The following is a 24462-nucleotide window of genomic DNA, read 5'->3' on the forward strand; positions in this document are numbered from 1 at the left end:
TAATCCTGCTACACGTGAATTGAAGGTAAGCAAGGATGTTGTATTTGATGAGATGAGTAGCTGGTATGCTAATCAAAAGGATGCTGTTGGGACTGATGTAAGTGGAAATGTGGTTGCACAAAACGCAAGTCAGCAATCACAGTCATTGAGTGGACCAGGAGAGTCCTCATCTAACGGTTCTGTTGATAGACCATGAAGTGGCAGGCTGCGTCATAATACCAGTCCTGAAAATGTAGTTAGTACATCACATAAAGGTAAAGAGAAAGTGATTGAGCCCCTTGGTATGCCTGATATTTTTGCACGGCATTCTCTTGTTGATGGAGATTCTAGTGGCTCGGAGATGAGCCTTGATGAGGAGCTTGGGATTCCAGCAATGAGGACACCTAGTGTGAAGAAGGCTATGGAAGCCATGAATGCAAAGTTACGAAGATCTGAAAAAGTCAAAAATCATGTGCAGAGGTTGACTTATGATGGTTATGTGGCACATCACTATGCGTATATGGCAAAAGTTGTACAAGTTGTAGAACCCACATGCTTTGATGAGGCTATTGGAAATGTGTATTGGGAGAAAGCTATGGATGAGGAGATGGATGCATTGTATGGAAATGAGACTCGGGATTTGGTGCCATTGCTTGAAGGCAAGAAAGCTATTGGCTGTAAGTGGGTGTATAAGGTGAAACATAACAGTGATGGTAGCATAAGCAGGTACAAGGCTAGATTGGTAGCCAAAGGATATATGCACACACACATGGGATTGATTATGAGGAGACATTTGCCCCAGTTGCAAAGATGGCAACTGTGAGAGTTGTGATTGCGGTGGCTGCAGCTCTACAGGCTGGTTTTTACATCAGATGGATGTCAAAAATGCGTTCTTGCATGGTGACTTATAAGAAGAGGTGTATATGGATCAGCCACCACATTTTGAGGATACAGGTCACCCAAAGTATGTGTGTAAGCTTCGTAAGGCCTTATGGACTGAAGCAAGCTCCACGAGCATTGCATGATAAGATTGCTAAGTATCTTGTCACTATTGGTTTTCATATGGCATATGCAGATCACTCTTTGTATGTGCGTAAGAGTGATAAGGGTATTGTGATCATCACTATATATGTAGATGATCTTATTGTTGGTAGTGACAACTTGGAAGAGATTGAGCATGTGAAAAGTATTCTCAAAAGGAAGTTTGAGATGAAGGATTTGGGAGATCTGCGCTACTATTTGGGAATTGAGGTCATTCGCACACCTGAGGGTATTTAGCTGTCACAGAGACAGTATGCATTGGACATGTTGTCCAAGTATGGGATGATTGATTGTAAGCCAATCTCGGTGTCATTAGGTCAAAATGGCAAGCTTAGTGCGGATGCAAGTTATGTGTTGGAGGATCCCACTATGTACAGGAAGATTATGGAGAGTCTGATCTATGTTAGCAGGCCAGATTTGAGCTACACTGTTGGCTTAGAGAGCCAGTTTATGCAGGTTCCATGCAAACCACATCTTGACAGTGTGCGACGCACACTTCGATACTTGAGGGCTACTGTTGATTATGCATTGTTTTATGCAGCAAGTGTACCATTGGAGCTATATGGGTACACAGATGCAGCTTGGGCAGGTAGCATTTCAGATAGGAGATCTACCAGTGGATTTATGTTTTCATTAGGGAGTGCTGCTGTGACATGGAGCAGCAAGAAGCAGCCCACAGTTGCCTTGTCGAGTACAGAGGCAGAGTACAGAGGAGCTGTGGTGGCAGCATGTGACGTAGCTTGGTTACGCAAGCTGCTTGCCGATTTGGGGTTGCATGTGGAGAGAAAGATTGTCATATACTGTGACAATCTTAGCAGTATACAGTTGGCCAGAAACCCAATTTTTCATGTGCGGATGAAACACATTGAGATGCATTACCACTTCATCACAGGGGCAGGCGACATCAACTTGGCCTACGTCAACACACAGGATCAGGTTGCTGATATCTTCACGAAGGCCTTGGGAGTTGAGAAGCTTCGCAGATTTCGAGATATGCTTGGAGTTCATGAGATGGAGTTGAGCTTGAGGGGGAGTGTTGAGATGTCAAGCTCAACATGAGTTGACGCTCACGAGGCGCCTCCATGACCGTTTGACATTTATATCACCAGCAGGTTTGGTAGCTGGCACCGACATCTTCGCCAGAGATTCTACAGCTGGACTACACAGACTAGTCCACATCTACCCACTCCTCTTAGCGTGTTCACATTACGGACCGCCTGTATATACTCTCTTATGTGTGTTAGTCACTTTATCTTCTTTCTAGACCTCTTTTGTTGTGTGAAGAAGAAGAAGAATTTTCAGCCTCTCACCTTGTGTGTTCTCTTCTAGGGTTTGTGTGAGTGTGTGTGTGCTTGCAAGAGCTCAAGCTCTCTTCTCCCCTGCATCTTTTCAGTGATTATGTGAAAGATTGGAAGTCAAGCCACATCTTCAAGTCCACAATGTGTTTCATATCAACTTACTCAAGAAATATGTGCCAAATTCCAATCAGCAGGTTGCCTTTCCAGCCCAAGGCTAGATAAAGTTGAAACTAGAAATCATCTTGGATGTTCAAGAGTAACCTCTAGAGAAAAGCCACTTGGGAAACAAAAGCAGAGCTGCTCACTTGCGAGAAGAGGATATCTCAATTCTTCAAGAGGGGGAGAATGTAAGATCCCTCACTAAGGTAACCCTCAGTTACGTAGAAATTTGTATTAAACCTCATCTTTTTAAGTCATATTTCTAGAGAGAGAAATTTTGATCCAAGTAAAGTATTCATTTGGAAAATTTCTCCTTGGTTAGTAAAACTTGTATATATGCTCAGTTTTTTATTGTTTGACCCATATTTTTAGAGTTACAAAAAATTTACGGAAACCGTAACAAGGTCAAAACTGGGAACAAGTTGGGATATGAAAGTTCAGACTCTGATTAAGGTCAAATAACCCCTCAAAGTTTATTTTCCTGATATTTAGAGAACTTCGAAAAAGACAAACTGAAATCAGAGTTCTCGTGCTTAGTCAACCAGAAATTGTATAAAAATATTAAACAAAAGTTAAAATAAAATAAAGGAGGATTAAGCAAAAATATTGCGTGGAAAAATGTCAAACCTTTGGGGGAAATCATAGGTCCAAACCCTCGAACAACATTGGTGTACCCCACTCACGAGAAAAGATCTCTAAATTAGTTGGTAGGGTTGAAAGCTAAGGTTCAAAGATTGGAATTTATGGGCCTTAAAAATTAAATAGGAAAAGAGAGGATAATGCTTGAACTCCCACACATTTAGAGAAGGGAGGTAAATTTACTAACTCCATGTGGTAGCCATGTTTTAGTTGAGTCTAGCACTCAAATTATTATATAACGACCCCCTCCCCCCTGAATTTCCAACGCATTTTTGGCTGCTCCCATTTTCATGTGTATTTACCCTTCAAAAAGTTAGGAGAGAGAGGAGATAGTAAGACCGTTCCCGAGGAAGTGTGTAACCAAACCAGCCATCACATCAAGCAATAGGCGGCCAGTTCAAACCCCAAGAAGGGCAGCCCAACACCCAAGAAGCTCATGCCTAGAAGAGGCCAAGAGGTAAGCCCTCAAGCTCCCTCTCTCCCAAGAGGAAATGACATTAATGAGGCTCCCTTCTACCCTTTATAGGGGGAAAAGGGGCCCATTCACCTCATGTGGGATAAATCCCTCCCCTCTCCTCAAGCCCTCACACTAGTCTTGAATTTATGTTGTCTTGCTTCATGAGATTTTCAATAATGCCTTTTTTACATGTGATTTTCAAGAGGCTATATGTTACAAATGAAATTGATTTTTTCATGCTTCTTGTATCATTACCATCATCATCAGTATCACCATCAACAGCAGCAGCATCATCATCATAAGCGTCATGGAAAGGCTTTGGTGACCTGTCGGCAGCCATCTGACATCAGTCGGCAGCCAGCAAGGACCCACGCAGCAGGCGGCCAGGCGCTAGTGTGTCAGCCAACAACATGGGCAATCATTAAAGGCAGCACAGCATTTATAACAGCGATATTATCGATATTATTTGTCCAACACAGGCCGACAGCAGCAGTAGCTGGCCGATCAGCATTTCCAGCATATATATAAGCATAAAACCATCATTCATCATTCATTCAGCACATTCAGCATAGAAGAAGTAGAAGTCCGCATCTAGCATGTAGAAGGGGCCAGAGGTCAACCCTTTGGGGGTAGACCAAGGGCCTAGACCATTTACAGACATACAGTCACCTTTTTATACCATATAATAAAGAAAACCCTGACACCAACTATCTCTCTCTTCTTCTCTCTCCTCTGTCTTAATCATGTTAAATCAGCATCTTGTTCTTAATCAGCCTTAGGGTTGTGGATCCGCATGCAACATGGACTGTTCTAGACAAGACTGTTATGACCACTGGCACCTACCACATGATGATGGCAGAGGGCCTCCTGGACCAAACATGGTCTATAGAGATTGTTTAGAGAGTCACATTCCAACCCGTCCACACACCACTTATCTACCTTACTGTCTAAGGTGGCCTAGCTTCTATTGGCATAAAGCCCCTATTGACATTTTAAGGGTTAGCACAATTGAGAGAGAGGCTATGGGGGCTCAAAGAACACCATGGTGACTGTATGTGTGTGTAGAGAGAGAGAGAAAGAAGAAGAAGAAAGATATATTAACGTCTACGAGACGCCAAAGTCGGCCTATGAGACAAAAAATAATACAACTGTGTTCTTCCGGTCATCGGAAGAAAAGGAAAAGAAAGAAAAGGAAAAGTGTGCATGTGTCTGGATACAACCGTGAATCATCATGGATCGGTGGAGCCCATATACAAACAATATAAAGGGGGGTGGGATGTGGATGGAGTGCTAAGGCAAGATGCATCTCTATATGCTGAAGGGGTAGTACAAGCATGCTATGCAGATCTATGTCTAACTCCATCCAGTGCCATAAGAGGGATATAAGATATCATACATCGCTGATGTTGAGGCTGTGAGTGGCGTGAACATGTACCCTGAGTCTGAATGAAAGCGAGCTAGCCTCTCCTGTGTCTCCATTTGGTGTCTCATATGGATAGCTGCTATCTCTCGGTGACAGAGTCGGGGTGCTCTGTGTCCATTCTGTCTAGGTCTCCTCCTGGCTCTCAATTCCTCTGCTCTCTGTGCGGTCACCCCACGTGGTACATCAGCTGGCACTGGCATAGCTCTCTGGAGGAAGAAATCTGTGAGCTGGGACTGTCTCCCACCCCTAGTGGGAGCGGGTGTCTAGAGGAGTCTCTCTCTCGAACTATGAAGCTCTAGTAGTAGTCTGCCAAGCTGTTGCTGGTCCGAGGCCTCCATCAACTGATGTAGTGAAGAGTGCTCCTCAAACAATCCTGCATAACTATCTTTGACCCCTTGGTGGGCTCTACATCTACATACAAAGTGATCCTCAGTCTCCACCTCCTCGCGGCACAATCTGCATATCCGCTTGGCTCTGGGAACCGTGCCGCTCTCCCAGCCTCTATCTCTAGCTGATGTGATGAGACTCGTAGCTGTCCAATAGCAACGCGAGAGCTGTGTGGCATGTATACATCCATATACCGCGGTCGTTGTGTATAAACCCATCCCCTAAGATGCTCATAAAGTGGTCTCTGTAAGTATTGTGCGACTCAATGATGATTTTATTAGATTGATTTAGGCTCCACCAAGTACAATGCTTTTGTAGCCTAAGGATTATACCAACCCCAAACACTTATCTTTAATGCACACTTACCCACCTATAAGACGTGGTTCAAACACACACATACATACTAGCACTCATAGGGAGTGTTTACACACACATGGACACAGACTCACAAATTGGGTTTACACACATGCAAGGTAGACACATGAGACTCCGAATCCCAACAAAACCCCCCTTCGGCGTGAAGGTGGAGTGACTTGAGAAGATCTTCAACATGCTCTATGATGGCCTCCGAACTGCACTATATCTCCAACTAAGACATGTTTTCTATGCCAACTCAACAACTTAAGTCTGAGCATGGCTCAGAGGCTCTCAACCAAGCACCAAAGTCTTTCGTATGAGCATTGCTAGGAGGCTCCAAGTCTAAGCATGCTTGAAGAGAAACTCAGTGGTCTAGGGGACAATGGCACGCACATCTTGGAACTCACTTGCAAGGCCTTATTTTTGGGAGCTCCATCCACAACAACAGCATACATCAGCCCTCAAACTAACCCCCCCTCACTCTAAACAGGGTTTAACATAGGAGATGGAGCCTTTTATAGATCAAGGCGATATAAACATATAAAAAGAAAAATACACAAGATATTATTACATCTCGAGGAGAGAACCCTAGACACTCAAGTGGTGAAGGTGTCCGCCTAGGACGAAGAGGTCCTAGGTTCAAAACCCCCCTTGGTGCTTCCTCGGCAGCATCGCCTATGGGTGGATAATTAAGTGCCTATAGGCGGGCAGCCACGGGCGGTGGAAAATCAGTAACTACGCGAGGATCTTGGGCCTGAGGCCAATTTTGCAAAATCCCCAAATCTATTCTGATGTTGCAGCTTCAATTTGATGAAGAAATTGAAAATGCAAAAAAAGCCCTAAAATTTTAAGAAGATGATGTTGATGATCGATGTGGGGACTTGCTATCTGTAGGTGATGGAATCGAGGTGCTGCACATGAGTTGGAGAGGTAGATTGCTGATGACGTGGAGGTGATAGGTGCTAGTGAGACGGCAAGGTTGTCACGTGTAGAAGTCAAAGCACACGTGGGGAGAGAGGAGAAAGCCGAGTAAGGACAGTCGGTTGTTGTTAGTGTCCTTGGTTCTCCAAGAGGGAGAGTCCGAGACAACGTTAATCTAGATACTCCATAACCCGAGATAATGGCCCAAACCCCTATCTGAATAGGCAATGAAATCTCCCCCTGATCTCATAATACACTGGCACTGACAAATATAATGCTCCTCAGACTCTACTCCTCCATGGCACAATCTACAAAGTTCTCTCTCTCTAGGGATCCCCCCCTGCTCTACCAACCTCAATCTCGAGCCTATGGGATGTGACCCTTAAGTGCTATCCTCATGACATGTGACATGAAAACATCCAAGTACCATGGTCTCGATATGATTGTAAGCCTCAGAAAATGGTCACCGTGTAGTGTTGCATCTTGAGCAAGGGCGGGTGGGGAAGGAGAGAGAGGAGGCGGTGCAGGTGGGGCAGTGAAAGAGAGGAGGCGGCGCAACTTGCAAGGAGGCAGCGAAGAGAGAGAAGGGAAGAGGATAGCGAAGAGAGAGGAGGCGCAGGTGGGGCAGAAGAAAGAGAGAGAGAGGGAGGTGGGGTAGAGAGATAGATAGAGAGAAGAGAGAGGTAGAGAGAGAACCAATGTTGTAGAGAGAGGCGCAGGTGGGGAAAGGGGAGAGAGAGGAGGAGGTGCAGGTGGGGCAGCGAAAAGAGAGGAGGCGGCGCAGGGGGGCAGCGAAGAGAGAGAAGGGAAGAGGGAGCGACGAGGAGAGAGGAGGCGCAGGTGGGGCAGAAGAGAGAAAGAAAGAAAGAAAGAAAGTTGTATTAACGTCTTCAAAAGGCCAAAATGACCTTTGAGACCAAAAGGTTACATTATATCCATGAGGTACATCATCTTGGGTACAAAATAGTAATAAAGAAAGATAAAAAAAAATCTAGAACTTTAAAATCTGATCTAGGTACATGAGCAAAGAGCTCTCATATCACCCTAATACATCCCTCATGGGCCGCTATGACATGGTGCTCAAGGTGGTAAAACTGAGCTAGCGCGAGAAGGTCCCGCAATGATGGGAGATGATGGCCTGGATCCACCTGTGGTGGCATGGCCGTGGGCGAGGGCCATGGGGTCTGGGGCGTCGAGCTCTGCATAACTCAATGGCTCTGTCGAGTGTCACACCTCTCGGCCAAGCTCCTGCACTAGCCTGTGGTCTGGGTATGATGGGTGGATCGGCCGTCGGAGTGCTGATATGGAAGAAGTCGGTGAGAGCTCTCTGTGCTGGTCCTCGAGCAAGTACAACTGATCTGGATCTCACTAAGGACTCCCTGTGTCTACGGAGAGAGAGAGAGAGAGAGAGAGAGAGAGAACCAAAGCTGTAGAGAGAGAAAAGTATTGCACGACTCAAGGATGATTTTATTAGATTTTGATTTAGGCTTCACCAAGTACAACGCTTTTCTAGCCTAAGGGTTATACCAACCCCAAAGACTTACCTTTAATGCACACGTATCCACCTATAAGAGGTGGTTCACACACACGCATACATACTAACACTTATAGGGAGTGTTTACACACACATGGACACACAAGATTCACAAACTTGGTTTACACACATGCAAGGCGGACACATGGGAGTCCGAATCCCAACAGCCTCCTGTCTTAGCAGCTCAATGTCGGCCGTCAAACCTCCTTTCACCGGAGCACATAGGTATGGAGCTTAACGCAATTTGAAGTATCAAATGAATCATCCAGTACTTTGTTGCTTGTGCAATTTGAGTTTCAGTTTTGTAGTGTGAAAGATCCTACTTCTGAGTGTGTGCATACAACGCACATTATGTATTCTCTTGGACATAGATTCATATTTACATATACATATGTGCCAAAAAAAGCTATAAGCTAGATTGTAAATAGGAGCACAAAGAGAGAGAAACCTGCATGCCTCCCCTTTCATTAGCAGCTCGGTTTGTTGCCTCAGGTGCAAGGCCAGGTGGATATGTAAGCTCATCACTGAACTCAACATTTGTACTAGTCAAAGCAGTTGCAAGTGAGGCCATCTGCTGCAATCTGCGAGTCGGATCTTTTGAAGGTACATGAGGAAGCAGCTTTCTCTTTTTTTTGTAAATACACAAGCTCTGTCTTCTTCTCCTCCGTCCTTCGAAGCCCAAGTCCACATCTTTCACAAATCCACATGACAACCAAAGAAAAAAGCATCAGAATTTTATGTTACAAGAGAATCTTATCAAGTAGCTCGAAGTCCTTCCAAAAGTGTTATCCCAAAGCCCAACCATTGACATTGCAAATGCACAAAGACCCTACAAGCCAGATGACTTCAAGGAGACAAGAGCTTGAAGTGATAAATCAGCAGCTCTGAAGATTTTAGACACTACCAACTAAGCGGGAGAGCACATGCCCACTAGAGAAGGTCAGGTGTTGCATCTCATCAGCATGAACATCAAGAAGGAACACATATACACTCTCTGGTAGGCGCAGCCATACCACAGACAGAGAAAATGGGGAACCATTGCTCAGCAACAAGAGCAGCGCCAACATGAGAGATTGTCCAATGTCCACCATTCTCAGCATCAAAAGTTCATCATGAAGCAAAGAGCGAGCTTACTCAGCAAGTGCAAGGGCTGCACAAATGGTAGAGGGCAAATAGGGGTGCACAAACAGGGGTTGTAAGTATGCTCAGCGTGAGTAAAAAATTGGGGCAAAGACCTATGCTCAGCATGAGCAATAATAACGTGCTGCGAAAGGGTGGATCCAGGATCTCCTCCAAGCTGCACTTATTGGCAAGCCCAGCCAGATCTCCAACATTCAGTTTCTCGACAACGTCTACATTTGGCTTCAGTAAGATTCAGCTGCCCTTCGGTACGGAGTTTTGCAGCTAAGCCCCATCGCCTTGCACAGTGCACAAGCGTACTTTGCTAGATGGCACCATGGCTTCATGCGCCACTAGCCTCAGTAGTCAGCTTCCCAGTGACTGTCTACTTCCTGAGCCTCCCAAACGAGTAACACAAGCTTCTCTCGGTGATAGGATGGAATCTTGGACGGGTGAACGAGACCCCGTGGTCAAGGGAAGATGCCATGGCTGGGGCTGCAGGCCTCCCATCCATCTGACTGCTGCTCATCCCCTCCCAACAGAATCTCCCATGGCACCTTTCCATCCCCTGACTGGATGGCTCTTGGTTCACTCAAAGGATAGAGTTCTCAAGCCTCCGTGGCCAGTGTCTGGTGCTGGACCATGAGTGGGACAGCCCCTTAATCGAGCCTATGATTCATGATCATGCCACATTCTTCTCAGAATTTCAGATCAAACTTGACCCATCTAGCTATAGAAAGCCCAGCAACTCCTATGCAAACAGGCAATGGAGACACCTCTTCCATTGCCACATTGGTTTCACATTACAGCACCGCATCTACAGATACCTACACTGCAAGAAGGATCATCTAAATGCAGCCCCGCGCAGGGCGGACATACCTACACTGCAAGAAGGATCATCCGAATGCAGTCCCAAGCAGGACGGGCATACCTAGCTGTGCCCCAACTTCTTTGAAGTTTGACCAAGCTCCTGTACTTATTCACCTCGGAGACTCTTGGTAGCAGGACCGTCAACAGATGGCCAGACTCCCAGACTATCTCATACAAGACCAAAAGGTCCGACAGCATGTAGAAGAAATCTCAGAGACCTCCTTGTCCCCCCGGCTTTATCACCTCAATGCTTAACAGGGCCCTTGGGGAGATCAGCTTTTCCCTCCAATCAACAGCCCAAGACACATTCCAAACCTTTGAAGAGCAGGAATGGATCCGTTGACACAGCCTAGCCTTTCTTCGGCACCTCTAGGCAAAGACCCCAAATAGCACATGGGTTGGAGACCCAAATGGAAGTTGCCCGCACTTCCATGAAGGCGTCCCAGCGGGTGAAGTATTGCTACCACACAAGAGCCTCCTTTAGGACCCAGGATAGAGATAGGACGACAGGGGACTTCTTCACTTCCACCCGCCTAAACCATCAACTGGATGGCATGTGCTGCCTCCATGGCCCACAGAGTGGTGGAGTCGGATCCACCTTGTGTCTCGACCAATGCTTTAGATCTTTACTCACAACATCCGAATTCCCCAAGAGGGGCAAGGCATTTAGCAGATCTCACGGCACACTAGGGTCATCGCTGAGCTCTTTTCTAGAGCGTTCTAAAACGACGAGCTGGAGAAAGCTCTTTAGGCCTTTCCCTGAAGGATGTGCCCGAAAGAGGATAAACTCCCAGTCTTTTTCTTCTAGCGGTGTTTGGAGCTTTTGAAGGGTTGCCTTAGAATGGACTTCAGGTCATGACCATGGATAGCCTGCAAGAATGTCTCTCAGGGGAGGCAGACTAGAGGCCAGGCAGTGATCACACTGTTTGGTACCATGCCGCAGTGATCACACTGCTTGGTACCATTTACAAAATCCTTGCCAAAGCCATCAGTTGATGTCTCCAGCCTTTCCTCCCCAGCATGATCCACGGCACCCACACACGCTTTATCTGGGATAACATTTTCATCTTTTGGGAGGTGACAACAATGACACAGACCCACTAACAAGATTTGATTCCTCTCTTGCTAGACTTCAAGAAGGCCTATGACCAGGTAGATTGGGTTTTCTTGAAGGGCATTATGGTCAATATGGGGTTTCCAAACGATCTGGATGAGGGGAGTGTTGGCTCTATACTCTCCTCAGGGTGCACAAGGTGAGAACAACTCCATCTTCTGCTCCATTCGCTGAGGCATGCCCCTGGGCCTCTTCCCTCTTCTTGTTTGTGGCAAAGGCCATGAGAAACTTTTTGGGGGCACACACCACACATCAGCAGGGCCTTAAGACTCCCTATTCACAACTTGAAGGAGCTCCTCGGAATTCAAGGATGACACGGAAGCTTACATTGCCAGAACCTACAACGTTTTCCATCACCAATGGAGTTTTGCCTCATCTCTCAGGCAAAAAAAAGCTGGCACAAGTCTTGTGGTGTCTCGATGGGCACCTCTTTTTTCATGACTAGGCAACTGATGGAGGCTTTTTAATGGAGACTGTAAGATCCCTCCAAGGTCTCCCTAAACGCAATCAACAAGATTAGTACCAAAAAAGAAGTGGTGCATGCTAACTCACCTCCCAACGATAGGTTTAAGACTATAAACCACCCCTGAGCAAGAGGCTAAGGCTCACTCCCATCTGCCAAGTCCATGGCGGGAATCTTTCATCTAGGCTTAGCCCCACTGTCAACAATAATAATAACCCACAAGTCACATATATAGTAATTACTGCTGTTATAAATAACCAACTAGTCATAAACAGCCAGTAATTCTAGTTTTACTAATAAAACACCTTAGCCACCCATATCAGCTTGCTTTCCCTAATCCCACGGCTCTCCTAAACTTGCCCGATTAGGCCACTAATCCCAAGGATTAAGGTTAGGTAATTTTTCCACTCATATCAATGTCATAGGAACTCCTTAAATCTGCAACCATTGTTCCTACAACTAACTCATTGAAACTAAAGACGAGATCAAAACCAAATCAAGGTCATAAAAAACTCACAACCTCTCAAACTCCGACTCCCATGGAACTGGATAACCTGAAATCATAGAGGCAATTATCAAAGCTAATTATATTACCTATCCACACCAAGATTGGGTAATTCCTGTTCTTGAACCTTGGGGATCCATCCCCGCCTGCAAACAGAACTTTTTGGGCACTCTCAAATAACAAGTATTCCCTCGGAAAACTTGCTTAATGAACACTTCCTACCAGCGTAAAACTGTGTTCAAACTGAGCACAGCTGATGGAATTCTCCAGTGACCAGCTTCTCCTGCATATTGCTCCAAGTCCTCGGGCTGGTCAATAGAATTCAACCATATTCGAATGGATGGTATAAAGCCCTCCAGCGTTTCATACTTTTGGAGAACTTTCAGCTATCAGGAAAACCAGTCCTAAGCGACCGGAACCACCGAATGGAACATGCCCTGATTCCTGGAGATTTTTCGCTTGTAACCTTGCCCTTAACTGTCAGTTCTGGTTACGCAAATCACTCTGACGTTCGGCCGCGTGCCATCATCGGGTCCTCCCCAATGATAAGCTTCGTGCTTGACTGGCAGAGCCGGTGGTTAGGCAGACGCCCCATTGTTTGAGGTGTTGCTATGAATCCGATTGATTATTCTCATGGTTTCATCACCGCGAGTCCAACCATTTTAAAGATTTCTTCTGAGTCAGTAAAACGACGTAGTACCGAAGAGGACTTGAACCTCTGACCGTTCTATTCAAAGCCTGGTACTCCCAATCAAGATACCGGTGCATCTATTCCATCAGGAAATCTCTAACTTCATAAATTGGAATACTAGAAGTCCTACCGTTACCAAGGATCTTCGGCAAACTCGACCATTCAAATGCACCTCTCCCAATCAAATGGTCGCACAGAGACCTATGCATGTACATATCCTCCAAAACCAAATTCACCCTCTCTGTTCATCAGACTCAGGATGATCAGCAAATTCATAGGCAATTCTGACCAAACCAAATGGTTTCTTGGTGTCCAAATGCAGATAACATTTCACCAAGATCTGATACACCTCTCTGTTGCCTGACAGAGTGAGGATAATCATCACAAGTAGGAGCCTATCTCAACCAAACTGTGATTGCCTAAAGTATCCAAAAACTTGAGGTCCCACTCAATCATTGTGTCAAGGTGGCAAGATGCAAAGCGAAAATCTACTAGCATCATCAACACTCTTCCGGGTCGAACTAGTATAACCCCACCAGCCAATACCTTGCTACACAAGTCCTACATAATAGACATATTAGTAGGCTGTAACACTGGACATCTTCCACATCTATATTCACCCCATTAACTAGTCATCCATCAATCCTGAGTTTTGGATAACTATATAATCAGAGGCTAAAACATCTGTCTCGACAAAATCCTGTAAACCCGCACATGTGATACGTCCTAGCATCCCATTCCACCAAAACATACCCCACATACGTCTTACAAACCGATCACTCCTTAGCTTGCAATCTTCCGAAAGATTTCCAAGGGTTGCTAGCAATCTCTTTCTCAAATCAACTCCTGCTTCCTCTCAGTCCAGACATCCACCAAAGAGGAGTATAGATGTATCGAGAAACCCTGCATGTCATAGATCCTAGCGTCCCATACCACCAGGATTACTCCGTACAAGACTCCCTTTAGACATAAGATTAATTTGGAGTGATGAGTTCCTTCCAAATCCTGACTTGACACAGCTAGCCTCCCACCTAAAGGACACTGACTTTCAGGTTAGCACACCACATCAATCTGTCCCGTATAACTTTCCTTGTTATTTCCATAATCTTGGAGCTACCGTGAGTGTATAACACTCGCGTACAGCAATCCAGCCTCAAGTAAAACTATGGCTATAGCAACTCACTGGCACAAATATTGGCGCAAATCACACTTGTAAAAAGCTGGCCAGATCCTGAGTATATAGCTGCAACAACTGAATCCTATGAACCTCAATTCAAACTCAGGGGATAGTCCCGGGAAATGATACCTTTACCTAGAATAGTACCATTTCCCGAAAGAAACAATAAATCCCATACAAAGTTGCTAACTCCCCTATAGCATCAACCTTTGCCAGGACTGAACTTTTCTTTCACTCTAAGCTTGGCGCCAGACGCACGTGGGGCGGCCCCTTAATCAAACCTACAATCTGGGATCATGCCATATTCTTCACAGGGTTCCGGATGGAGCTTGACTGATCTAGCTACAAGGAGCCCCATGGCTCCTACATAACCCGGGCAATGGAGACACACCTCTTCATCTTTTGGCACATTGTTCTTGCTGCAGAACGCAACATCTATGCATCCCTACACCACGAGAAGGATCATTCCAATGCACCACACAGAGCAAGGCAGGGGCCAAGCAGATATACCTAGCCGGGCACATATGCACCCATTTCAAGCATCTCTGCTTGTGCACAGGCTACCTTTACTCTCCTCTGAAACATTTGGCGAAATCCTCACTCTCAGGATGACTCGAGAAAAGTGTAGAACCTATTCCCCTAACTATGTGCATTGTTTTTTGGGATAGGTGGGGCTCACAGCCACTGCCACAAGATCATTATTCGAGAGAAGCTTCAGCAAGATCAATGCGCTATTCTCCAGCAGCAGTGTCTCACTGCAAGCCGCACAAGGCAATGCCCTTGGGGAGCAGCCACACCTAGTCTCCAGCTAGAGGAAAGCCCATCTATTTACTGCATAAATTTCCGTGCTAGAAATTCCGATTCGGAAATTAGCCGAGAGAGATCAATCACGGTGTGGAGTAAATGCCAATTCATCAGGCTCATGACCTGAAGACTGCGGGTTCGAACCCTGCCCCCGCACGTAATGCTGTAGGGCTTTTGGGGAACCATGGCAGGGTCTGCATCTCCATCAACAGTCAGCTTCTACCCTAGGTGGTTGACTCAAGCCCGCTTGTGCTAGGTAAAAAGCAGTCTAGTTACAGTGCAACTCTGCGAGGGAGCTGCATCAACCTCCTCAACGTCTATGGTCCCAACGGATCTCAAGATCGGACAAGCTTTTGGAAACATGTGAGGTAGAGGCTCCCTCATGCTGATGCTTGGTGCATGGGAGGAGATTTCAACATGATAGATTCCCCTCGAATCGCCAAGGAACAGCATGAACACCATCTCCAAATTTGACCGCAGGGACATCTAGCCAGGCTGCTTGATTTCTACCTGAACAAGTGGGCCTACCATCAAGGAGGCCATTGGCATCCTTGCAAGCACCACCTTTTCTGTTCACACCCCCATGCTTATTCATCTTGAAGATGCTTCATAGAAGGCCGTCAACAGACAGCCAAACAGTACGACTATCTCATCCAGGACCCCAAGCTCAGACAGAGTGTAGAAGAGATGTAAGGATATCTCCTTGTTCCCTGTAACTCTGCCACCTAAACACTTGACAGGGCCCTTGAGAGATCATCTTTTTTAGTCAGTCAGTAGCTCAAGGCAGGCTCCAGACTTTTAAAAATCAGGAGCGGAGCCTTCGACATAGCCTAGCCTTGCTTCAGCAACTCCAGGAGCACACCCCATACAGCCCATGGATTGAAGCCCAGATGTAGGCAGCCAGAGTACCGACAGGTGAAATATTGTGTAGGTGTGTCCTTTAGGGAACAGGGCGAGAGAGGACCTCTTCTAGCAGCATATGAGTGTCGTCTCCCCACACCTAAGCTTTTTTCTGGAGTTCCAGTTCTTAGATGACAAGCTAAAGAAAGTATTCCCTGCAGAAAGTGCTTGAGCGAGGATAGACTTCTAGTCTCCTGCTTCAACCAGTATTAGAAGCTTTCAATGACGTTATAGCCATGGGTATCCTGCCAGAGTGCCTCTCAGAGGGATTTGTTGGTACCATGTAAAAAATCCTTGCCAAATCCATCAGTCTATGCCTCCAGCCTTTCCTCCACGACACCCACAGCAGCCAAATGCTTCATCCGGGATAGGAGCATCTTGGATATCATTTTCACCTTCTTAGAGACCACAACAATGGCACAAAACAACTAGCAAAATTTGGCATTGGGTCTTCCTAGACTTCAAGATGGGCCTTCTTGAAGGGCACTATGGTCCACATGGGATTCCCAACGACCTGCCAAATGGGCAAATGAAATCACCCCACAGTATCAGATAGCCCCTTTCTCGAACAGTGGGCGGAAACTCTTGCAGTGGAGCATGGCTTTCCTCAGCAGGACTATTTCAAATTCACGCATCCACCACATGATTCATCGAGTGCTCTCCTGTTGGTATTTTTATCAAACATGTGCAGTTCAAATTACCAAGCTTATTCATACTACCTTTGGTCGTGGCTTCATGGATTAGCAAGACATTAAGGCCAGAAAAACCATTATTTCTCCCACCTAGGGATAATATATCGTCGTCTCTTGAAGATGTGGGTTTCCATAACTCCACTTGTTTCCTGAGGATCAAAAGTAGATAGCCTCTACCACATTGCACTCACCTTCCATGCAACTAGCCAAATCTAAAAGAAGGGTTCAACAAGATCACCTTCTACAAATTGTAAGAAACAAGCTCCTTCTCTCCAACATAGCTTGAGACCTCCAACATCCCACCTCCACTTTAACATGCAAGAGATATAGTTGTTTTCTTATAAACTGAAGCATGCTCTAGCACTGAGATTAAAGTTGAATTTTGAATTATACCTGAATGGCTTGCAAGTGGCTTTTGGATGTGGAAAAAGTCAACTATTTTTGTCTGAACGAGAGGAAAATCTGCAGTTTGCAACAACATCAAGCAACAAGGGAAGTGTCATAGACTGAAAAGTAGTTCAAAAGTCCTCAAATTTGAGCTTATTTCTCTAGAGAATAAAAAAAAAACTTATTATTTCTTCGTTTTTAAAAATAAATAGCATGTCTACTCTCAAAACCATTCCCAAATAGCATGTCACTTCTTGTTGGTGCTATGACCGTGGGGATGCATTAGACAGTTGCAACAGAGGGTAATCCGCAATTTCATATATTCAAGGTTTTGCACATCAAATACGAGGGCCAAAGTTGCTTGGGAAACTATTTGTAACATGTGACGGAATTATGCGTAGATGAAGAATCCTGTTACACAAAGTCTCACACCGCCTTTTGTATCCTAAGTTTCGTGTGCCTTTAGCAATCCACTTTATCACTTCACACTTTAAGAGATGAGAGAGAGAGAGAGAGAAATGAAATGAAATGAAATGTTATATTAACGTCTTCAAAAGGCCATAATGACCTATGAGACCAAAAGTTACATCATGGTGGATCTGATACAATGTCTGGATAAAAAAACCCAGAAAATGAAAAATAAAGATGATACTACTGGCACCTAGAAAATGAAACTGGAACTGGAATATAGCGAGGGGGGGGGTACGCTATGGAGGTGAGTGGAATATAGTGAGGGGATACAATATCATGTGGGACGGAGGGATACACTATGGAGGTGCCTCCATCTCATAATATGTGCTGCATCGGACACTGGCGGATCTCCTCAATATCCTCTGTGGTCAGCACCCTGACTGGGTGTCCCGCATGCCTCGCAAGAATAATCCGAATCTGCCGCTGCAACCTCCGTCTATGCTGGGATGCCCCCCTCCGTAGTCGTGGGCGTCTGGACCACCCAAGCTCAATCGCACGATCAATCAGTGTACCCCTGGTGTGGGCGGTATCCATGTCCTGCTGCTGCTGTGGTCCATCTGGCGCAGTGATGGCTGGACTAAAGAAATCTGTAATGTGCCTCTAAGTCTGGCTCTCTGTGCGCCTAAGCAAGCTATCTCTATGTCTCCGCAGCTCAAGCAAGAACAATCCCAAACACCTCTGGTCCTGGTACCCCATGACTCTGGAAAGTGGTCCAAAACCCTCTCTGAATAAACAGTGGAAACGACCACGTATCTCATAGTATGCAGTACAATGGCATATATAATGCAGCTCTGTCTCTGGCTCCCCATGGCATACTCGGCATATCCTGGCCTCAGCTGGTATACCTCTATATCGGCCAATCTCAATCTCAAGCTGGTGTGAGGATGTGCGAATCTGACCAATAGCACATCGTACTACATGAGACAAGTGTACATCCATGTAACTGGGTCTGATCACAAAACCATCTGCTGTGAGCTGAAGAAAATGCTCTCTGTAGAAAGCCATCTTCGTGCCCAGCTCCTCAGTCGGCTGTATCCATGTCCTCCTAATGTCCAGCTGAACTAAATCCTGACGGATGAGTCTGGTAATCTCTGTCCGTGTGAGAGTGAGAGAGGGTGCCTCCAGAGAATACTGGAAGGGAGGCAATCTGTCCATGCTAAAACCATGTGCCTGGAACCAAGATGTCATCTGTCCATACCAACAAGCCGTGTCTCCCTGTAAAGCTAATTGTCAGGAGGACTCCAGGGCGAGGCGTGCATATCTGTCTCGGGGAAGATCCCACAAGCCATGTATGTAGGAGACTGATCTCGTAAGAGCCTCAATCACCAGAGGGACAGCCGCCAGCTCAGCTCGAATAATCTCATGAGGTACCACGGCCTTGGCTCTAATTATCCTAGCAATCATAGATACCAAAGGCCTCTCCATACCTCTCCACCCGCCTGCGCTGTGATGGCCCACTGAAGGTCCCCATATCTGCACTCCATGAAGCATAGCTGATGTCACTAGAGTGTCAAAAAGCCAAGTTTCGTTCGAGGTTCCTGAAACTGAGCCTGCGAACACATCCTCACCCGATTTGTAGACCTTATTGGGTCCCAAATCACCCACTGAAGGGCCCTCTCCTATTGTTAGGAGTATTTGCTTTATTACTTTGAAGAGAATGACTGACTTTGGGGCTGTAGATAAGCCAAACGCAAGACCTTCGGAAGACCAAGAGTCGGGCTGACTGTACACTGTTGTAGAAGCACCGATGATGACCAATCTCAATGCCAATGCACTCTTCCAAGGAACTGTAGGAAGTCTGCAAGACTGAGGCTGAGAGATGGCTGAATTGGGACTGTTTCTATGGCTGTGAATATGCAACGATGAGGGCTGAGTATGCTGTGTTTTGCTTCACCCGGGAGGATGGAGAAAACGATGATGAATGAATGCTGAATTCTGATGTGAAGCTGAGAAACGCTGATGGACTGAAGCGCTTCTTTTACCAGGCTGATGCTGATGCGTTTCTGATGGCTGAATGCTTGTATGCTTCAAAACGATGATGGATGATTTGCTGAATGCTGGGATGAATGATGAGATGATGCAAACGCTTGCTATTTATATGAGTGTATAGCGCTGGTCGGCTTAAATAAGCTACACGACTTGTTTATATGATATATGTTGAATGCTGGTTATAATGCTGAATATAATGCTAATAAACTGGCCGACTTGATATTAAATGCTGTCGATTGGATGATAATAATGGATAAATGGTCTAAGGCTTATTCAAGGCTTATGCAATGGTTCACATGCACATGAGATGAATGCTATGCAAATGCAGACCATGAACTAATGCAAACCCTAAGGCTTCTACTGACTTCTACATGCATGAATGATCTCTTCAAGTGGGTTAAGGGACTTGATTGACTCATTGACACTCTAAGGCTGAGGAAAGACCTACATAACTCATGCCTAACATATCCCAGACTGGGGCTTGCAATGGGGCCATGGCATACGACAAAATCATATCCTAAAGGGTCCTACTACTGTACAATGATGCACTGATGATAAGCCATCTTGTCACTATGCACTACAGTGTAAAGTGCATGTGACACTATTATCCTTCCCAAGCACGAAGGGAGATTGAACATCCTTGATCCAAAGATCCAATGCAAAGCTCTAAACCATATCCTTAGATGTGTCCAGCGGAAGGATTTCTTCATGTACCATATCCTTACATGTGTCCCTAAGAGTGGTACAGCACACGTTTTATTCTCAGGCAGATTACCACCACCGGTCCTCCCCATGGGTTTCTTCTATCATCCCAGCTTGAAGTTGTATGCAGATATTTTTGCATCACAAGCCCCCAAGCTCAGTAGATGAGGCCGACAAGCAGCCCATTATGTGGAACGACCTTATCAAAGATGATCTAGGTTGACCCCTGGGTGCAGTAGAATATATGCAATGACCAAGCTGGGAGAGATGCTATGTACTTGGACACTATTCTACAGATTAGGGGATTAGGGACCTAATCCACTGAGGTTAGGGGGGCCCACAATTAGGGATTAGCAGGCACATACTTGGCTAGGGTTCCTAGATTGATAAAACAAGCTTCATGCCCTTTGAAAGCAAGTTAGCTATTTATGGCGTAGTTATCACTATATAGGTGAGAGCTTGGGTTATTGTGAGACACGGTTGTGCAAATGCACCACTGAAGGTGTAGCTTTGTGGCGTGCACATGGCGAGTACGTAGGTTGGCATTTCGAAGAATTTCAGGCAAGCTTCGGTGGTATAGAACTCCAGAGTTAGAGACGGGCCGATGGGCTTGTGCTGGAAGCCCTGACCTTGGCTCGGAGGAGATGCCAATCATGGTTGGAAAGTGAGCTAGCTTGCTAGCTCATGATTTGGTGTGGGACTAACCTTATTTTCAGCTGTGTTTTGGGAAGATTTTGGGATGGACTTTATAGTTGGTATCAGAGCAACCCTAACATAGAGTTGAGGAGGTATGGGTGTCTAGGCGTCATATATGTCGGGATTTCTAGGTATTGTTTTCTCTTTCTGTCAAAAAACAAATTGCTCTATTGAAGTCGTACAAGGATTGGTTGGTGTCAAGGTTGCATGATTGTTGTGTGTTAGAGACATGAGAGAAGAGCGTTGATATTTATTGGGCTTGAAGCGAGTACCCTATTCAGGTCTGAGTAGGGGGAGAACCCTAAAATCACGGTGGCTCATGGCAAATTGGCGCAAAAGGTGCAAAGGGAAGCATAGCCCAAAGAGCTATGGCAGCCAGCCTTACGGCAGCCAAGTAAGGCTACCTAGGCGGCTGTTTTGGGTGGCAGCCTGGCCAGGCGGCAACCAACAGCCAAGATCAGCAGCCAGCGTAGCCTGGGCAGCAAGCCAAGCAGGTGCCGCCTAAGTTAAAGCCTAGAACACAGGCTGGCACCGCCTAGACGGGTCCAAGCAGGGCACAAGAAAAAGCCAGGGCAGCAGACTGTATGTGTAGACAACAACATCAGCATGATTGTATGGGCAGAGAAGCTAAGAAAGTGTACGCAAGAAAAACCAGCATGCACAAGAAAAAAGCAGGCCGCCAGGTTTAGGGAAAAGCAGCATCATTGGAAAGCAGATGTTTTTTTTTTTCATTATAAATATTCAACGGCTTTTTTTTAAAAAGAGGGGAAAGCTATAGGTCAACTTAAAGCACATGGTTTTTTTAAATAAAACTAAAACAGCACATTAGTTTGTTAAGGGGAAAAAAAACCAAAAGCAAGGGAGTTCTTGAACTTTAGGTATAAAAGGGGGGTTTGCTTGTGAGGTCTCCACATTGAAAGTCAATCTCCTTGATTAGGAGGGCTGAAAGTACTCGGCCAGCTTCCAAGAGCAAGATTTGTACTTAAGTTCGTGGGAGTGGGATTTTTGGAGCACTTCATCTCTACACTTGACACACCAGTTTTCCTTAAGCAGCCGCAAATAAGCCTGGACACTAATCTACGGATTAGGAACCTAATCCTCTGGCTTGGTCCAAGAGAGCAGATATGCTCATGCCGTGCACATGGCGAAAACTGAGGTTGGTATGTTGAAGGCTTTCAGGCAGGCTTCGGTGGTATGCAATGCCAGTGTTAGACACGGGCCTATGGGATTGTGAAGGAAGCCCCAGCCTTGGGTCGGGGGAGATCAGTGGATGCCAGCTGCGGTTGGGAGTGAGCTAGCCTACTACCTCATGATTTGGTTTGGAACTAACCTTGTTTTCAGCTGTGTTTAGGGCTGATTTTGGGATGGAATTTACAGATGGACAGCGACAACACTTGATTGGAAGACCTTTAAAAGTCTTCCACATGACCAGAGGGAGGCATCTACCCAACATTTCATACAGAGTCAACGACAAATTGAACAGATTGATGCAGCTATACCTAACCATTGGATCACTGGTACATTCTTAGACGAGTATCACCACTAGTGGTTGGGGGATTTTTCCAAGGACAGGCATGCCCCTCAACCTGATGGGAATTCCAAAACGAGAGGAAGAAGAGGCTGTTGCCTTCTATTCCATTCAGTCTGAATGGTGGATGGAGAGAGGTGACACTTTGGATTAGCCGATCCTTGCTCCATAGCTTGATGCAATTTGTTTTCCAGGTAATTGTCATTTGAACATCGGTATTTATGATTCAAGGTAAGGTAAGGTATGGCATTGGCATTGAAAATTCTTTCTTCATGCACAATGAATTCAAAAAATGTGCTGCATCAAAGACATTACCTTCTAATGAAGATAGGACTGATGATGAAAAGCAACCCTAGAAAGAGGATAACTTTAGAAAGAGAGGTTACAGGATGTTTGGCTGCTTGCAACCCTGCCAACGGTATATAGCATCAGGCCAGGCAGGAACTACTCCACTCTAGATCATATTTTCACCATGCGGGCCATCATAGAAGAGGCAACGTCACAATACTATTGCTTTGTGGATTTCCACAAAGCTTTCCACTCCATCCCTCGGTCCCATTTACTAGGACGCCTGCAGGAGCTTGAGTTCCCACATGACAAGATATGGGAGGTGATGACTCTTTATGAGGCAGTGACTGGTAGGGTTCAAGCACCATGAGGGCTTCTGGGGAAATATGCAGCACCATTGGGATCAAACAAGGCTGGCCACTCTCTCCCATGCTCTTTGGGCCTTGGCATGTAAACTAATGAGATATCAACTTTCATGGACAGATTTGGAGAGACAGGCTCACCATTGGCTGAGGTGGTAGTGCCCATCTTGTTATATGCACATGACATAGTCATGATATCAGATTCAGCCAAGGGATTACAAAGACATCTAGAAGCACTTGAGAGGTTTTGTGACAAGAGAGACCTCACAGTCAAACTCCGCAAAACCAAGGTCACGGTCTTTCAGTGATGCAATATGAGGATCACAGCTGCGTAGTGGCACCGTTTACACTCTTTTGGCCACTTGGGCCCGCATACAAAGATCTTTTACAGCTGGGCAGACAAAAGATAACACATCTATGAGAGTGGAACCATGGTATTTTCTTCTCCTTCACTCCTCTACGGGGCTTTTATGATACCATAGTGCCCCTGATTGGTTGAGATCTCCCTACATTTTGGCTTGAGATCTCCCTTTGTATGAATTTATTTTACTTAAAAGAAGTCTCTTTTTTGAAAGAGAAAAAAAAACATTCCCAAAAGAAAGGTACGCATGTTGCTATCCGCTTTATTTCAAAAAGAGCCAGCGAGTTAATAGAAGACTCTCCTTTGAAAAAAAAAAAAGGGGAGCCAGCGAGGCCATGATTATAGCTGATACATCTTTAACACTTTAGGCTGTTTCTTTTCCTTCTTCTCTGATTGAAAACACAAGCTTCAAATTTGAGATCTCCCTTTGTATGAATTTATTTTCCTTAATAGAAGGCTCTTTTTTAAAAGAGACAAAAATAACATTCCCACAAAAAAGTTACGCACCTTGCTATCCTCTTTATTTCAAAAAGAGCCAAAGAGACCATTATTATAGCTAAGAGATCTTTAACAATTTAGGATGTTTCTTTTCCTTCTTCTCTGTTTGAAAACACAAGCTTCAAATTTGAAACATAACTTACATAAATGACAATTTGCATAAAATTGGTCAATGCAAAGCTCCTTGTGGTATAACACCTTTTACATACTTTCTTGACTTCTATGTACATATATCTACGTGTATCTTTATACACACATGTTACACAAAAATATGTGTATTGACCATGTGTTCATATAAGTGTGCACATTCATGCATGCACACTACAACTACCTAATAAAAATGCCCACATCATCAAGAGAGAGAAAGAAAAAAAGCAATGAAGTGATATTTGTTAGCATTCATGGTGCCATATGTAACTTCCTGAGAGGGCCCAGGGGTTTCACAAAACCACTTGACCATTAATGCAATTTAACACTGAAATTGACCACAGCCTTTTCACATACGCCACTTAATCCACAAAACTGTAAAAGAGAGATGTGCACAGCTGACACTGCATAAAGGCCGGAATGGGCCGACCCCCCCCCCCCCCCCCCCCCGGAGTATTTTATTACCCAAGGAGAATAATATCATGTACAAGCTTTGAGGGCCT

At 45.4% G+C, this 24462-nt stretch overlaps 1 protein-coding gene across 4 annotated transcripts in view; it reads right to left on the reverse strand.

Annotated features, from left to right (window-relative positions):
* Positions 1-24462, reverse strand: part of LOC147635284 (histone-lysine N-methyltransferase ATXR6-like) — a 126683-nt gene that overhangs the window by 25739 nt on the left and 76482 nt on the right. For 2 of the 4 annotated variants that reach the window (XM_086802521.1, XM_086802522.1), the window contains exons 2-4: positions 16924-16992; positions 8644-8885; positions 3829-3963 (exon numbers count right to left, since the gene is read on the reverse strand). In XM_086802521.1, the coding sequence (XP_086658647.1) occupies positions 3829-3963; positions 8644-8885; positions 16924-16992 (446 nt within the window). The remainder of the gene's footprint in view (positions 1-3828; positions 3964-8643; positions 8886-16923; positions 16993-24462) is intronic. The other 2 variants (XM_086802523.1, XM_086802524.1) reach the window with 1 other exon arrangement.

This window comes from Cibotium barometz, chromosome 9 (genome assembly GCF_041138505.1).
Source record: "Cibotium barometz isolate CiBa-2024 chromosome 9, ASM4113850v1, whole genome shotgun sequence".
NCBI lineage: Eukaryota > Viridiplantae > Streptophyta > Polypodiopsida > Cyatheales > Cibotiaceae > Cibotium > Cibotium barometz.